General features: G+C 45.6%; 2 protein-coding genes across 2 annotated transcripts in view; both read left to right on the top strand.

Moving 5' to 3' along the window:
• Positions 1-1,292, top strand: part of LOC102826397 (cytochrome c oxidase subunit 6B1-like) — a 10,442-nt gene extending 9,150 nt beyond the window's left edge. Inside the window, exon 3 of the mRNA XM_006867356.1 lies at positions 1,239-1,292. Coding sequence (XP_006867418.1) covers positions 1,239-1,292 — 54 coding nt within the window. The remainder of the gene's footprint in view (positions 1-1,238) is intronic.
• Positions 1,293-13,540: 12,248 nt separating this feature from the next.
• Positions 13,541-17,729, top strand: part of UPK1A (uroplakin 1A) — a 12,057-nt gene continuing 7,868 nt past the window's right edge. Inside the window, exons 1-3 of the mRNA XM_006867355.1 lie at positions 13,541-13,546; positions 13,852-13,936; positions 15,681-15,881. Coding sequence (XP_006867417.1) covers positions 13,856-13,936; positions 15,681-15,881 — 282 coding nt within the window. The 5' untranslated portion in view covers positions 13,541-13,546; positions 13,852-13,855. The remainder of the gene's footprint in view (positions 13,547-13,851; positions 13,937-15,680; positions 15,882-17,729) is intronic.

Genomic DNA, 17,729 nt, shown 5'->3' with positions numbered 1-17,729 from the left:
TACCAAAAGAGAAGAATGTCCACACCTTTATCTCAGCGGTTCTGCCAAGTGTCTGTGGCCGCTCCGATCCTTCCCCCACGTGGTCTCACCCAAGATGGCGGCTCTTGGAGCAGCTGAGCTTCCAGGACTAGAAAGCTATGGATTTCTTGCTTCTGCCACAAATTCCCTAGCTGTGAGCCTGCCAACCTTCTAAATATTCCTTTATATGTGGTTCAGAGTTCTGGGACCATCCCCTGAACCTACTTAGTCAAGTATTCTGTGTTGTTGTTGGCGGAGCTCTCTGCTATACGTCCACCCGATCCGCCATCTTGTTTGTTCAGACTCCATGGTACTTTTAATATTCCTGTCCAACACCGTAACTCAAACGCATCAGTTGTTCTGTGGTCTTCCTTTTTCACTGTCCTCCCATAACTTGGGTCCAGGCATTATTACTTTAGTCCTCAAACTGATAGCTTTGCTCTTTAGCACTTTGAAGAAGTCTTGTGCAGCAGAGTTGCCTGATGCAATACACTGTTCCATTTCTGTATGAGGCAGATACTATTATTAGTACCCTCATTTGATCGATTGAAAACTGAGGCCCAAGGAGGTTGAGTAACTTGGCAGCTCGCAGTTAGATGGATCAGGCATTCAGATTCTGTCTGTCATCGTTGTCCAGACTTTTATCCAGTGCTTCTAACCTACACATGTGAGAGGTACGTGCACACATGTACACACAGAAGGAAATGAAACTGCTAGAACTGCCTGGGGAAAGGTCCACGAGGGTCGTGGTCACTCTTGGGAAGGCTGACAATTTCATGTGTGTCTTTCTCGTTTTTTTACCCTATGGGTCTGTGCCCTATTGAATAGGCTTCGCACCTGTTTGCACGTGACAGTGCATCTTGGCGATCTGTTTTGTGACAGCATAGATCTAGTCGGTGTCATCAGTACTGCCGAGTGCTTCTTGTGTCTGCAGGCTGCAGCCACACTCTTGAAGCCCTGTACAGCCGCAGACTTCCCTCGGGTGGCCTGCAGTAAGCCAGAGAGTTTCCAGCTGAGTACATCAGCTCACTGGGAAAGCGATTCCTGTGTCTCTGGGTCACTGCGGGACTCCCCAGCTCCTGGAACAGTGGCCAGCACACAGCAGGGGCCTGCCATCACTTGTTGACTGGCTGAACCAGTAAGAGGTGGGCAAGTAAAGGAGACAAGGAAGTACACCCTTCCAACCAGCTGAAGGAGTGACGCTGTCTGTCTTTCTGCAGGTGTCAACCTGGGACGACCGAAGGGCAGAAGGCACGTTTCCTGGGAAGATCTGAACTAGCCCTCCTCGCTTCTCTCCCAGGATCCTGAAACATGGCTTAACTAATAATAAAAACTCACTGGAAAAGTGTTAAGAGTTTTGTGTGTGTGTGTGTGTGTGTGTGTGTAAAAGAGCTGAACAGTGGACTAGGAAAGAGAGGGAGTGCCTGGGTTCCCTTCCCAGGCGGAGGGAGCCTTGGAGCAGTCCTGTTTGCTGTTTGTGATTTTATCTAACTTGGACCACTGCCTGTTTGCCAGGTAGAGGTAGGATGGGTCCATACATATGTACAGAATGTCCTCAAGTCTCTAACATGCTAAAACCCATCTGTTGTTTGCCTTTATTTTCTGCACCAGTTTTACTTATTATCCCACTAAACTGATTTAACAATTACTACATTTGCAGTGACATTGGTTACAGTTTTCACATCATGTATACATTCTCATTAGTTCCGTTGTGGATGTTTCATTTCTAGTAATCTAATTTTCCTGTCCCATTTCCCTTCCATTTTCGCTTTTGAGTAATTGTTGACCCTTTGGTCTATATAGTCCTGCATCACTTAACACCCACACTGTGTTCTTTGATATAGGAAATTATGTGATTTGGATGTCATTTGAACGGCATATTAAATGCAGATGTCCCCAGGTTATGAAGAAATTACCCTTCCTGAGTCTTATCTTTACATTTCAATTCTTAAGTAAATCCGAACAGTTGGTACAGTTCGTATCTAACAACAGTCAGATGTTTGTCTTAGTATGTAGTATACAGTGTAGTGTACCTTTCTATGCATCAAAACATAACACTTTAAGGTACACTAAAATACCTTTAACGTGGTAATTGTTAAGTGCCATCGAGTCGGGTCCGACCCATAGCGACCCTGTACAGGGTTTCCGAGGGTGTAAATCTTTACGGGAGTAGAAAGCCTCATCTTTCTCCCGCGGAGCGGCTGGTAGTTTCGAACCGCTGACCTTAAGGTTCGCAGCCCGATTCGTAACCACTACGCTACGTGATAATACTCCAACAATAATAATAAAGATGCACATAGCAAAGTAGCGTTCGCTCATTTGTTATTACAAACCTTTGTTTAGAGCTCAGAGTTCTAATATGCACATAATGGGCTTTATGAGGGCTGGGAGCACAGAAGTGAAGATGTCCATGCAGTCAGACGTTGCTCAGACCTTACACAGTGCATGACTAGATGAATGCTTAAAGGTGTACGGTACTCGGGATTTTATGAGCCATTCTGTTAATTAGCTAAAAAGGTGACCTTGGGATCATTTCAGTTTGTAAAGAGTATCTCAGGACAATAGTTGCGAGGAGTCCTTACTTTCAACCCATATAGTAAGTCCTCAGAAACCCTACATAGGGTTACTATGAGTCAGAAGCAACACGATGGCACTTAAGTCTGGAGTTCATTTTTTAAATTTATTATGAATTGAATGAAGGTTTATAGAGAAGATCATCAGTTTTACATTCAACAAATCATACACTTTATTTCCTCTCAGTCTCCTCCATGTAGCAACAGTTACGCTGTTTTTTTAAACAGTTTGAGCTTGGTTACACACTCTCCCATTCTTTCAGCTCCATCTACTGTCACCCTGAGTAGAATGACCATTAGTAGTCATCAGACACTACCTAGTTCTGGTGGTCTCTAGTTCTGTTAATCCTGTACTAGTTTCTTCTCTGGGTCTGGTTTCCTTTCTCTTGATTTTACTTGGTTTTTGAAGCTTCTTACACAATTTTTGAACCATATGAAAAATAGCAAACTCCTTTATACCCATTGCCCAGCTTAAGCAATTAATGACATATGACCAATTCTTGTTTCATCCCTTAGCATCCCTTTGTTGTTGGTTCCAACTCATAGTGACCCTGTGTAGGGTTTCCGAGGAGCGGCTGGTGGGTTTGAACTGCTGACCTTGTTATCAGTCCAGTACTTGTCCTACAGCACTACACCAGACATAAATATTAAAGGTTACATTAAAGGTGGTGGTGGTGGTATGCTGTGGAGTCAGTTCTGATTCAGTATAGGGTTTCCAAGGCTGTAAATCTTTATGGGAGCAGAAAGCCTCATCTTTCTCCCACAAAACCACTGGTGGTTTTGAACTGCTGACCTTGAGGTTAGCAGCCCAGCTCATAACCACTATGCTACCAGAGCTCCTTAAAGATTATATTACATCTGGAAATATTTAAGAATATTTATCTCTTATCTCTAGCATTTTAGAATTTACCTATATCCATGAGGAATGAAATGGTCAGCTCAGAACTAGTTCTTAGGAAGTAAAGGTAAGACGTCCCTTTTTCATCATTTCTGATACCAATGTTCCCCACTGTAGCGTTCAGGTTTCATAGTCCATTGCAGTGACCACACAAACTCGGACCATACTCACAGGTGGCTCATTAGGGAAAGTAATAGGATGCAACTTGGGGTCGAGACCGTTTGGGAGTAGCAGGAGACAGGAGACAGTTTGTCAATCAGGGTGGCTCTCAGCCCCTCAGCCATGCAGGCTGATGGCCTTACTCTTGGTCATACATGCATCTTCTCTGATAGTCTCTCCACCACGAACTAGCCCAGCTCCTGGCCAGTGTGGCAGCTCGCTTGGTTGCTGCCATCCTGTCAACAGATTCCTGGGCTCCTCTAGAACTTGGCCCTGTGTAGGCCAGTGTTCTCAACTCTTAGCTCCACCAACAAATGCCTTGGAGGTACTGCACACCTCCAGCAAGCCTCATGCCCGAAAGGGCCTAGTCCTCTGCCCTGCAGCCACCTCTCTGGGCTAGCAAACCACAGCTGAGTTGCATTGGTCGTGTTCCTGCTGCTGCTGCTGGTTATCTGCTGCTCAGTTTTGCTTAGCTGGTCGCCATTTCTCATCATCTCAGCATTATGATTCTTTCACGGGCCTAAGAGAGTCTCAATATAGGGACCCTGGGATGCACTTTGCTCCAGATTCTTGTTGGTAGTGAGATCCCCCAAATCTTTGTGGAATTAGTCCTTAAGTAAACCCAACAGGATAGTAAAACCAACCAGTCCATGAGCTGGCCTACAAGGAGCTCAAACTTACTGGCTGGGTTTTCTAACTCCTCTGTAAACACTGGAGTCATGGTATGGCACTGTAGAGTAAGCACTGGACCATAAGGTTGGTTTGAACCACAAGGTCAGCAGTTCAAACTCACCAGTTGCTCCTTGGAAACCTTATACATGGTCGCTATGAGTCAGAACCAACTCAACAGAATTGAATAATTTAAGCCCTGGAGTCCTGGTGTGGCACTGTAGGATAAGCACTGGGCCACATGGTCAGTTTGAACCAACTCACACACTTGACAACAACAACTTAAGCACTTAACAATTTAAGGCACTGGACTACTCACCACAAGGTCTGCGGTTCAAACCCACTAGCTGCTCCTCAGAAGCCCTATTCAAGGTCGCTATGAGTCTGAACCAACTCTACAGCACTTAACAGTACAACTGGCATTTGTGTAGTGGTACTGTAGGATAAGCAGTGGACTGCTAACCACAAGGTTGATGGTTCAAACCTACCAGTTCTTCAGAAACTCTATACAGGGTCCCTATGATTCAGAACAAACTCAACGGCACTTAACAACAACATTGTATAGTAAGGAGCCCTGGTGGTGTGGCAATAAAAGCACTTGACTACTAACTGAAATGTCAGCAATTCAAACCCACCAGCCACTCTGCGGGAGAATGATGCGACAGTGTGTTTCCATATAAATGACAGCTTTGGAAACCACGTGGGTCACTATGAGTTGAAGTTAGCTCCGTAGCAAAGGTTTGGTTTTTGGGTATTTAATACAGTAATCAACTAATCCCTGCAAGGTGGGTAAAAATAGGCCAACCACAGGGCAGGCTGTGGCCCAACCAATCATGTTTGGCAGAATTATAAACTCAAGGTCAGAAAGGCCATATATAAAGAAGCCCACTACACTACATTTGTTGAAGTTGTTTCCAACTCATAGCTCCCCTGTGTAGGGTTTCCAACGAGCAACTGGTGGGTTTCAACTGCCAACCTTGCCGTTCAAACTGACCTTGCAATCACATGCATTATCCTGCAGTGCCGCATTGCATTCAGAGTGAAAGATTTTTAAACAAGCATGTAGCCATTACTAGCTGCTAAACTGATTCTAATGGCATTCCCATGGTGTAGAGTAGAAATGCCCTCTAGGGACCTTTCAGAAGCAGATCTCCAGGTCTCTTTCCCAAGGCTTGGGTGGATTGAAGTTGCCAACCTTCTGGCTAGTAGTCAAGTAAGTGCTTAACAGTTTGCACCGCACATTAGCAAACCGTTGAAATTGTCTAATAAGCAATCCTCAGCGTGACTTAGAATTTCTGTGTTCTGGATCTCCTCTTTCATGTAGGTGATTGGAAGTCACTTAACTAGTCAGATCAAATTGAGAAATGCTTTTTTATAACGTTCCAAGGGAATTGCCAGACAGTAGTCCAAACTATGCACCAAATTTCTCAACAAAGAACTCTTAGACAGAATGACCACTAAAACATCATGTTGTGGCAGAATTTGTATTTTCTCAAGACTTTCCAAGTCATTGTGTGACAAACTTGTCTGAGCATGCCCAAATGAGCCGGGAGATCAATTCATGAATTGAAATACTGGCCTAAGAAGGGATATTCTGAAGTCACTGCTCGTGAAGGAGATGTGGCTATAAATCTAAGACCCCTGCACACGCACAGGAAACTTGAGAGACTGTAGAAACAGGGCATGCATCTGGAAACGATAGTGAAGTTACAATTGGCGAAAATTTCAACTGATAGAAGGAAGTCCAGTGAAAAAATCAAGATTCAGGACTCCTGGCCTGGTTGCCCAGTTCTCCGAGACTGTCACCTTAGCAATTTCTTTGTATTCCTTTAGAGACATTCCAAAAATCAAGAACTATTTCTACATAAATATTTTATACATATTTGGTTTGATAAATATTTGATAAGGCTTTCCACTTTTCTATTTTTTGCTTGCTCACAATTTCTCTTCAGTGTGGAAGGAACTTTCTTGAACATACCAGGCTGACTCTAACTTTAAGGCCTTTGCACTTGCTATATGCTGGAATAGCTGCCCACTAGATAGCCACGAGATCAGACGACGTATTGCATTAGGCAAATCTGCTGCACAGGAACTTTTTAAAGAGTTGAAGAGAAAAGATGTCAGCTTGAGGACTAACGTGTGCCTGACCCAAGCCATGGTATTTTCAATAACTTCATATGCATGCGAAAGCTGGACAGTGAATAAGGAAGACCGTAGAAGAATTGATGCCTTTGAATGTGGTGTTGGAGGAAAATACTGAAAGTGCCATGGGCTGCCAAAAGAACCAATAGATCTGTTTTGAAAGAAGTGCAGCCAGAGTTCTCCTTAGAGGCCAAGATGGCCAAACTTCGTCTGTCATACTTTGGAAATATAGTCAGGAGGGACCCGTCACTGGAGAAGGATATCATGTTTGGTAAGATGGAGGGTCAGAGAAAAAGAGGAAGACCCCCAATGAGATGGATTGGCCAGGTGGCAGCATCGATGGACTCAAGTGTGGCAACAGTAGTGAGGTTGGCCCAGGACCGGGCAGTGTTCTGTTCTGCTGTGCATGGGGTCGCTAGGAGTCGGTTCCAACTTGATGGCACCTAACAACAACAAGATAGCCACAAGACTTACCCACTGCCTTTCAGGTCTTCGCTCAGACCTAACATATGCATTTGCATTTCATACACATTTTGTTTCGTTTCATTGACTGCAGTCCCCTCCGTATAACTTCATGCATCTCTCTTCCTCCCTATGTTTCTTGTTTCCATTCTTCCTTCTTTCCCCTTCTGAACTCTGTCGGTGGGTAAATGCTGCCGCTTTGCTCTCCACTGGTTGATTATTCTAAGCTATGTGCACCTTGTTAAGGGTATTGTTCTCCTTATAAACCTGTCTAATGTTGGACTGAAAATTGAGCCACAAGGATAAGTTACATTTAAGACCTGAAAGGTGATGATGGGTCATAATTTTGGGGTTCCGCCAATCTCTTTTCGACCAGTAAGCCAGGTCTTTTGTTATAACTTTGAGTCTTATGCCACATTTCTCCCACTTTATCCAGATACTTCTAACGTGATCCCTTTCGGAGCAGTTGAATAGTGTTCTCCAGGCCCCATCTAGTTCTTCTGGTCTCAGGGTCATGGAGACAGATGTTTACATGACCCATTAGTCCACTGGACGAATTACTTTCATGCATCTTCCATATTCATGGCTGTCCTTTCCTCTGAACAAGGAGACCAATAGTTACACTTTAGTTAGCTGTACATGAGCCTTGAAGATCCCAGTCACTGCTCACCAAAGTAGTTGTTGTTAAGTGCCATCGAGTCTGTTCCAACCCATAGTGACCCTGTATAGGGTTTCCAAGGAGTAGCTGGTGAGCCTGAACCACTGACCTTGTGTTCAAACTGACTTTGCAGTCCAGCGCATTAACCCACAGCGCCACACCAGGACTCCATCAAAGTAAGATGTACACTATTATCTTTGTGGACTGTGTTCTGCCAATTGGCCTTGGTGTCCCCCAAGACTATGATCATGAGTCCCCAGACCCGGTAACTCATTCCCTCAAGGTGTTTGATTATGTCTAAGAAGTTTTCATAACCTTGCCCCCTGTATGCTCCACCACATTCTTGGAGATACTTGCAGGTAAATGTTAAGTGCTGTCGAGTTGGTGCTGACTCATAGCAACCCTGTATAGTGTTTCCGAGGCTGTAAATCTCAGCAAGAGCAGAAAGCCCCATCTTTCTCCTGCAGCAAAGGTAAATGGCTGTGTACAAATGTCCTCTGTCAAACCTACATATATTTGTGGGCCTGATCCCACTCTTCCTATCCCACCCCTTCAGCCTGAGTATCTGTATATCTACTCCTTGATCTATATGGTTTTCATTGATTTCTGAAGGCAATCCTAGACCTTTCTTTGTAGTCCATCTTAGTCTGGAAGCTCCACTGACATCTGGTCAACATTACAGCAGCATGCTGACCGCACGTGAAGTGGCAACCGCACGTGAAGTGCATTTGCCTGGAATTAAACCTGGACCTCCCACATGGAAGCTGAGAATTCTCTCCCGGAACCACCTGTGTCCCCTATAAACTCTATGGGATTAACTCAACCCATGGCACCTGAGACCCAAGAATGAAGGCAGGGGCTAGGGTGTTGAGGATGAGGAATTCTGAATTCAGTAGTGAGATTGTCTCAGGAGTATCAGCTGATTTCATGGTGTATTGCTTCGTTTAAAATAGCTGCAGTGAATATAGAAAATATTTCGATTTGACAAAGTGTACCTGGGTTTTTGTTACATTCTTTTCTATATTTTTTTATATACTAGAAATATTTTGTAATAAAATTTTTTACAGAAACTTTCATATTCACCACTGAACATAAAAAAACAAAAACAAAAAAAACCCCCACAGCATCTTGTTTTAAATATAAACACCATGAAAATGTGTTATTACATTGTAGTCAGACACTAGGGCCTGTTGTGGTCTGCTCTACACAAAGTTGTTGTTGTTGTTAAGTGCTGTCAAGTCAATTCCAACTCAGCAACCCTCTATAGGGTTTCCAAGGAATGGCTGGTGAATTTGAACCACCAATCTTGCAGTTAACAGTTCAGTGCTTATTGTATAGTTGTTGTTAAGGGCCATCAAGTTACTTCTGACTCAGCAACCCTGTATAGGGTTTCCAGGGCTGTAAATTTTTGCAGGAGCAGAAAGCACAACTTTGTCCTGCAGTTAGAGAGAGGTGCATTGCTCTGAGGCGCGCTGGATAACTATCTTATTATGTGAATCTTGTATTATTTCACGTCATGCCTGGGTACAACTTGAAATCATCTCAGGTGGCCTCTTTGAAAAACACCACTTTAGCACATTGAGGGAGGCTATTTCTTGGAAAAGATCTATCCTCTGTGAAGAAGTTAACAAATATATGCAGATAAATGGTTTATCGTAGTGTACAATTGGATACATTTTCACAGTAAACACCAGCATGTAACCAGTATCGAAATAGAGAACAAAAAGTCCTCCTCATTCCCTTTGCAGTCCCAGTCTCCCCTGGTGTAAACACTGCTCTGATTGGTTTGCCTGTTCTACATCTGTATCTACAATGATACAAATGTTCTTTTTGAATATAACCTTCTCACTGAAGATAATGCTTCTGAGATTCATCCCTGTAGTTAGCTGTATGTACTCGTAGGCTGTTCCCGTCTATTGCTAAGCAGTGCATGTGTACCAGAATGAATTTCTCCATTCTACTGTTGTTGGGCATTTCGATGGTTTGCAGTTTGAGGCTTCTGTGAAGTACATTCATAGCATTTGCTGGACAGAAGCAGAGAGAATTCTCCAAAGGAGACTAGCTGGGCTCTAAAGTTGTCGTTAGGTGCTGTTGAGTTGATTCTGACTCATAGCAGCCCAGCTGAGGGTTTCTAAGGCTATGTAAATCTTTATGGGAGCAGAAAGCCTCCCCTTTCTCTCACAGAGTGGCTGGTGGGTTTGAATTACTAACCCTGTGGTTAGCAGCCCTTGTAACTCACTATGCCACCAGAGCTCTGAGTTCTAAAGTAGGCATATGTTTAGCTTGAGGATATATTAGGATTGTAATTCGGGCGGGGGAGTAAATCACACTTCAACATGTTTGGAAGATGGACTCAGGTAAGTTGTTGTTAAGTGCTGTCAAGTCGATTCTGACCCATAGCAACCCTGTATAGGGTTTCCAAGGAGCAGCTGGTGAGCTTGAACCACCAACCTTGCAGTTCTAATGACTTTGCAGTCTGACACATTAATTAGCCCACAGCACCACACCAGGTAAGTAAAAACAGTGAAAATTCAAGTAGAACAACCAAGTGTACTGGCATCATGTTTCAGAACAAAATGGCTCCCTTTCATGACCGTTGGCACAGTAATGCCCCATTGATGACAATTTTTTGCTTTGATTCAACTTTTGTTTTATATAACTCCCAAGTAGTGGTTATGAACCGGGCTGCGAACCTTAAGGTCAGCAGTTCGAAACTACCAGCTGTTCCGCGGAAGAAAGATGAGGCTTTCTGCTCCCATAAAGATTTACAGTCCACCATAGAAAAAGCTTGTAAGTCTGTTTTCTGCCTACAACTGGTTGGAATACCTTAAATGGGGCTACAACGTGCTCAGTGAAGAAGGCTTCCTGTGGAACCTCTGCATTATGTAAGACTATAGGTGGAATCCTGAACAGTATCCAGAATCTTCTGAGGTGGGAAATTTCTACTTGAAAGGATGAGCAGACCACCCTGGAGAGGCTAGAAGAACAGAAGATACTTTTTGAAAGAAAGACCAACAGGAAAATACAAAACAAAATAGGCAGACTGACTGATTACTACAAGAACAAGCAAGTTGCTTGCCCAGGAGACATCAAGGCAAGTGGTCAGGCCCTCTCAGATCAAAGACTCAATGGGAATACACGCTCTGATTGATGACCACGTTAGTCACCCAAAAGAGGAAGTGAGGGAAAAACAGCAATGAAGCTGTGAGCTAAGCCCTACAATGTTCAATAGACTCCTGTGAACCCGGGTGGAGACCTGGTTGGCCAGCAGTATGGCAAGACCTGAGGACTTTTGGTCCCAGAGTCAGTGACATAGCCACAGAGGACTAGAGTGCAGAGTGAAGCATCCAGCCAATAAGAAGAGAGGGCATATGCACAAGTACACCCACACTTGCAGATAATACCCACTTGACCTGGCTTCAATGACTGGATGATCAGAGCTCAACTAGAAGAAGAAAGAACAAAACAGTCATTTGTAACAATTTGATGAACTTGACCTACACCTATGGATGCAGTAGCTCAAAAGAGGGAACAAATCTTTACAGCAAGGATCATTCCCACCCCCTCTATACCATACACAGAATAGATAGGGATGGGCAAATTGGACATTGGCTACCCAAAATGGGGGGCGGGGGCTACAAAGGAAAGAAGTGACTGGCTTGCAAGCTTTCAAGAGGGAACCTAGATCCAGAGGGCGTGGAGGAGGAAGGTAGAATCTCCACTGAGCAGTATCCAATCTGTCTAGGCGGGGCTGATGAAATGAAACGCGGATAGGTCTCTTGTTGGTTGATGATGCATGGAGGGGAATGAAACAATATACGATAGGATGAATATAAACTAATGTTCTCCCATGTAAACTATCACATAATTCACAATAGAACATCTTAAAAAGGTATACAATAGGATGAATGTAAAACTAATGTTCTCCCATGTAAACTATCACATAATTCACAATAAAACATTAAAAAAAGCTTTACAGTCTCAGAAACCCTGGACAGGGTCACTATGAGTTGGAACCGACTCCACAGTACATAACTTCTACCACTAACAGTTGGGTGGAATTCTAAGAGTGGTAACATTCTCACTTCCCACGTGGGAAAACCAGGTTCCATTTCCAGCCAATGCATCTCAAGTGCAGCCATCAGCCATCTGTCAGTGGAAGCATATGTGTCCCCACAATGCTGAACAGGTTTAGAGGAGCTGCTCAAGTAAGGAACTCTGGTAGCATAGTGGTTAAGATTCGGGCTGTGAACCTTAAGGCCAGCAGTTCGAAACTACCAGCCGCTCCGTGGGAGAAAGATGAGGCGTTCTGCTCCCATAAAGATTTACAGCGTTGGAAACCCTGTACAGGGTCGCTATGGGTCAGAATCGACTCGACGGCACTTAACAACAACAGCTCAAATAAAAGAGACTAAGAAGAGAGGTCTGGCAATCTGCTTCCAAACCACCTTCTAATGATCTGAGTCTGTTGTGCATGGACAGTATACCAGGGAACCAACTGGATGGCAACTTAACAACAACAACTAGCATCAACTCTTTCAAACCAAAATGCTTCATATTATTCGCTCAGTCCTATTGTTTTGCAAGTCATTAGCTAAGACTTTTAAAAAGTACCGGCTTTTCATATATGTCATTATTTACATTTTCTCATTAGTCCTCAATGCAAATATAAATCAAGAGAGAAAAACAACTTTAAATCTGAAGTGAATTGAGTAGAAATCAAATAAACCATTTTAATTGGAAAACACCTTTTGTGTCTTAAGAGCCTTCTGGTTGTCAGTCTCACATGCACTGTGGAAGTCACAACTCAGAGAGAAAACACAAGAAATGCCCTAGCCCTCGGAATTGAGACGTTCATAGTGGTTAAAGTGATTGATTGCGTTAACCAAAGAAAGATGTGGCAGTTGAGACAGTTCTACTCTGTTCTATAGGGTTTCTAGGAATAGGTTTGTTTTGAGGGCAGCGGGGCAGGGAAGATTGGAGCCTCCGTCATGATTTTCGCCTGCACAGTAAGCCTCATGCCACCAGGTGGCGCCATTGAAGGGCGTGTGGGCCTTTTCGGAGCCTGCTGGAGAGATGTGGCCAGGGACTAAGTCTGCGCACATACCGTGACTCAGTGCCCCCTGCTTCCTGAGCAGGTAGCCTGTGGTACCCATTGTACTGATGGGCAAAGGCACATGCCAAGTCACCGCACAGAAGAGGTGGAGCTGGGATCTGAACCTAGTATCTTCTCTGAGTCTGAAGCCACTTTGGCCCCTAGCTCCTCACTGTGATCATGCACTGTCTGCTTTCTTGTGCGTTTCTGTGTAGAAGTGAAGTTTCTTTCACCAAGTCCCCTCTCCCTTTCTTAACACTCCCCGTCCCTCCTCAATGTTCATTGTACACTCATTTCCTTGAACTTCCCTCATACACCCATCTTGTGTGCAATTTTTTTCTCCACTACCTCTCCATGCGAGATCCCCATTCAGCCTCCTTCTGCCCACCCAGCCCTCATCTCTAGTCCCACAGTCCCGATCTAGCCCTGTCCTCTCCTTGGGCTCTTGGCCTCAGAGAAGTGGAATCACCTATCCAAGGTCACATATACCCAGAGGAGACAGATAGAATGTACTGTTATCTCTCTTTCTTACTCCAAGGAATGTCCATGGCCTAGGGAGTGAGACATTAAGGAACATTTAGTAGTGCACTAAACTTAGTAGCGCCACCCAAGCCTGGGAACCAGGGGTCAAGGGCAGAGCACACACACATCTCTCTGCCCATGTGGCCAGACACTAGCACGATCTGGAATTTCAGGTTCATAAATGATTTTGGAGGGGAGCTCATAAAAGCCACACCCCGATCCTGGTCTGCCCGTCTGGTCTTAGCCCCCTCTTGTTCCCCTCCCTCTTTGGAAGGGGGCAGTCTGGGTATATATATATATAGGGAAGCACCATGGCCAGAGAGACTAGTCAGAGACCTCAGGCAGAGAAGGTGAGGAGGGGGTTTGAAGTTTTAGAGCGAAGGGTGTGGGCGTGGCTGGTAATGGGGAACAGACAGCTTAAAGTTCGGGACAGTGACTGTCTTGCCTGAGCCTTGGTTTCCTGTTCTGTAAAATGGGTCTCAGATCAGTGCCCACCCCCCAGGGTGGTGGGAGACTGAGCCCATCTAGTACCAGCCTGGACCGAAGCAACTCCTGGCAGCCGGGGTGTGAGGTGAAGGAGGTGGGTTGAGCTGGATCCTCCCTCCCCTCCTGGCCTCTGCACAGCCTCACCTCTGTTCATTTGTACCCCAGGCAGGACCATGGCTTCTGCAGCAGCTGAGACAGAGAAAGGATCCCCAGTCGTAGTGGGACTGCTGGTTGTGGGCAACATCATTATTTTGGTGAGCCACCCCCAGTATTGGGGCACTTGATGGGTGTGAGGCAGTAAAGAGGCAATCCTGGGCAGGGGTGGGGGCTGAGGTCTCAGGACTCCCCAACAAACCAGCGCTGCAGACCCCAAGCCAGAGTAGCCTGGATTTGAGCCCTCAATCCAAAGCTCCCCAGTTTAGCCTTGAGCAGGGGACTTGATGTCCCCGTACCTCTGTTTCTCCATCTGTAGATCGTCTCTTCTTTGTGTGAGCTGTTGTGTGGATTAAATGCTCTGATTTATGTACGAGTGCGGCCTTGGTTCAGAAAAAGGACAAGCTGTCCTCATCAACATCATCATGGACATAAAGTCACTGCCTGGCCCACAGGAGGCCCCTGGTGATGAATATTTACAATGTGTTTCAGTTCCTATAACAGTTTTTGTTTGCTCTGTAATGATTGGTACTTGTACATTGCTCTAGAATCACACAGGCTGGAGTCAAACCCTGGCTCTGCTCCTTTCTAATTTATGGGACCTGGAGCCAGTGATAGGACGTCTTTGGGCCTCAGTTTCCTCATTTATAATATGCTGTGGAGATGAATGGGTTATTGGAAGAAGGAACTTAGAATGGTGTTCGGCACCTGATGACTATTTATACTGGGCCCTAGCAATACTAGTAACTCTGAGGCTAATTACAGTAATAATGACCACACTGAAGGCAGTTCCTTCCATGCTTGGCATATAGTAAGTGCTCTGTGTTGGCTTTTATTGTTGTTAAAAGGTGCCCACTAAGAAGTTCCCCTCCCTCCGTACTTCCTATCGCTTGCCCCTAGAAACCAAACCAAACTCACTACCATGGAGTCGACTCCAACTTATGTAGTTGGTGCTATTAAGTGCTGTCAAGTCGATTCTGACTCATAGTGACCCTGTATAGGGTTTCTGAGGCTGTGAATCCTTGTGGGAGCAGGAAACCTCATCTTTCTCCCACAGAGCTTCTGATGGGTTCGAACCACTGGTCTTGTGGCTCTCAGTCCAGTGTTTATCCTACAGAGCCACCACTCTCCCCGTATAGAGTTTCTGAGGTTGTAAAACTTTACAGGAGCTGGAAGCCTCATCTTTCTCTTGAGGAACAGCTGGTGGGTTTGAATTGCTGACCTTCCAGATAGTAAGTGCTTATCCTACAGAACCACATCGGGACTCCTTTACCGCTAGATTTTCAGTTTCTCCAGTATCGTGTTAAGCAGACAGAAGCATAGATGCACTGTTTCTCCCAAATGTAGCTCATTTCACATCCTGTTCCACTCACTGATTTTTCACCTTACACTCCACTCCACTCCACATCAGTCCTCAGGGCTCCTCCTTGCCCCTTTCCACAACTGCACAGTCTTGATTATACGACATCCAGGCTCCGGGGTGCTGCAGGGAGGAACTGTGTGGCTCTGTGATTTTCCTATGTGGTCCTGTGCATCTCTAGGATTGACTCCTCAATGTCGAATTGCTGAGCGAAGGGTCTATTCATTTGGAATTTAACAACGTTCCCTCTTCAAGAGCGCTATTAAGGGCAAGCAGTTTGCCCTAGCAGCCCCTGTGTGCCAGGCCTGTACTGAAGCTTGGCTGTGGCATCTCTGTTCAGCCTCCAGCTGCCCTGTTGTCTCATCTCTTGTCATTTATGAAGAAGGCAGAGGAAACTCAGAGTGGGGAAGGAACTTACAGCTGCCGGGAGCCAGGACGGCTAGCCCTGAGCAGGTCTTTCCTTTCTAACTGGATGCCCCGTCCAGCTGTCAGGCTTGGCCCTGTTTGCGGAGACAGTGTGGGTGACTGCTGACCAGTATCGCGTGTACCCGCTGATGGGCGTCTCGGGTAAGGACGACGTCTTCGCTGGCGCCTGGATCGCCATCTTTTGCGGCTTCTCCTTCTTCGTGGTGGCCAGCTTTGGCGTGGGTGCTGCACTCTGCCGCCGCAGGTCCATGCTCCTCGTGGTAAGACCCCCAAAAAACAGGAGGTAGGGATGGATTGGCACACAAATCATATCACAGAATCATAATAGCAACCGCCGCAGCTACCGGTGTGTGTGCAGTGTGGCACCTCACAGAGAAACTTCAGTTACCCATTGCCCAGTGTAACCTAGGCTCTCTTGTCACCTGTATCTTACTAAGTAGAAACCCTGGGCAGGGGGCAGGGGGGAAGTGCACTGGACAATGGCTCTTCCCTTGTGTAGCATGGCTGGGATTTGAAGCTCAGCTAGTCCATCTCCAGAGTCTGGATTCAGGGATTCTTCCAGTAACAATGACAACAATAATACAAACACAGCTACCATTTACACACACACAGAGTCCTGGTGTGGCACTATAGGATCAACACTGGACTGCTAACTGGAAGGTCCACAGTTCAAACCCACCAGCTGCTCCTCAGAAGTCCTTTACAGGGTCTCTACGAGTCAGAACCGACTGGGTGGTACTTAACATCAGCAACATTTATTTATAAGGGGCTCAAACATAGCAACGACTGTGCAGGACTGAGCTGCTCTGAGTCGAACCAACTGGACAGTACCTAACGCCTCACACCAACAGAGTGAGTGCTCACTCTGTACAATTCTAAATGTTCTATGTGGATTCTCTATTCCTCACGGCCTGCCATGAGATACATTTTATTGTTATTATTTATTATCATAAGCCCATTTAGCAGAGATTGCAGTTGAGGCTCAGAGAAGTTACTTATCTAGGGTCACACAGCAAACAAGTGGCAATGCTCGGATTTGAACCTGAGCAGTTCAGCTCTTAAACTTGTGTCCTTAACCTCTGAATTATGAAAAGCTGAATAACTGAAGCACCTTCCACGTGTCTGTCATGATGCCCTCTGAGCTGAGTGCGTCTCTGCTTATTTACCAGGTGGGGGCAACTGAGACTCAAAGAGGCCAGCAGCCCTGCAGTTTGGGAGAGTGGAATTTCCAATCCCAGCCTGCCTATCACTGCCCTTCCTCTGCACCGATGACCTTTTAGATTCCCAAGTGTTGTTGTTGTTGTTAAGTGCCACCCAGTCGGGTACCTGGTGCGGCGCTGTGGGTTAATGTGCTGGACTGCAAAGTCGGTTTGAATTGCAAGGTTGTCGGTTCAAGGTCACCAGCTGCTTCTTGGAAACCCTATACAGGGTCGCTATGGGTCGGAACTGACTCAACAGCACTTAACAACAACATAGGGTTTCTGAGGAATGACTGGCAAGTTTAACAGCCAACTTTGTAGTTAGCAGTCCAGTACGTACCCTACAGTGTCATACCAGGACTCCTAGGAGCGGCTCCTTATTCAACCAACACATGCCTACTGTGTAAGAACCTTGTGTCACACCCAGTGCGGGGTACTGGGTCTATGTTATTGTTAAGTGCCATCGAGATGACTCCAACTCATAGCAACTCTATAGGGTTTCCAAGGAGCCACTGGTGGATTTGAATCACCAACCTTGTCGTTCATAGTCCAGCACTGATCGACAAGAGTCCACTGGATCTACAGTAGTAAAGAAAGAGGATTAAAGCTCTTGCCCTGGAGGATAGATGTTCTGACAGGGGAGTCAATGAAGGGGAAGGATGTATCTGCAGCAAGAACATCCCAAGCAAAAGGAACAAGACCAAAGGTTCTGAGGCCAAAGGTTCTGAGACAGACAGTGTGGCTGGAGCTGAGGGAGGGAAGGAGGATGATGAGGAGATGCGGACAAGAGAGCAGGGGAGAAAAGTGAGGGGCTGGTCTAGGGATACAGAGTGAAGGAAGGAAAGGTGGGCTGATCAGGTGGGCCTTGGTGTGTCCATGGACTGGCTTTCTCTCTTCCTTCAAAAAAAA

The sequence above is a fragment of the Chrysochloris asiatica genome, unplaced genomic scaffold (assembly GCF_000296735.1).
Source record: "Chrysochloris asiatica unplaced genomic scaffold, ChrAsi1.0 scaffold00104, whole genome shotgun sequence".
Classification (NCBI taxonomy): Eukaryota; Metazoa; Chordata; class Mammalia; order Afrosoricida; family Chrysochloridae; genus Chrysochloris; species Chrysochloris asiatica.
This window is presented reverse-complemented; position numbering and strand designations above follow the sequence as displayed.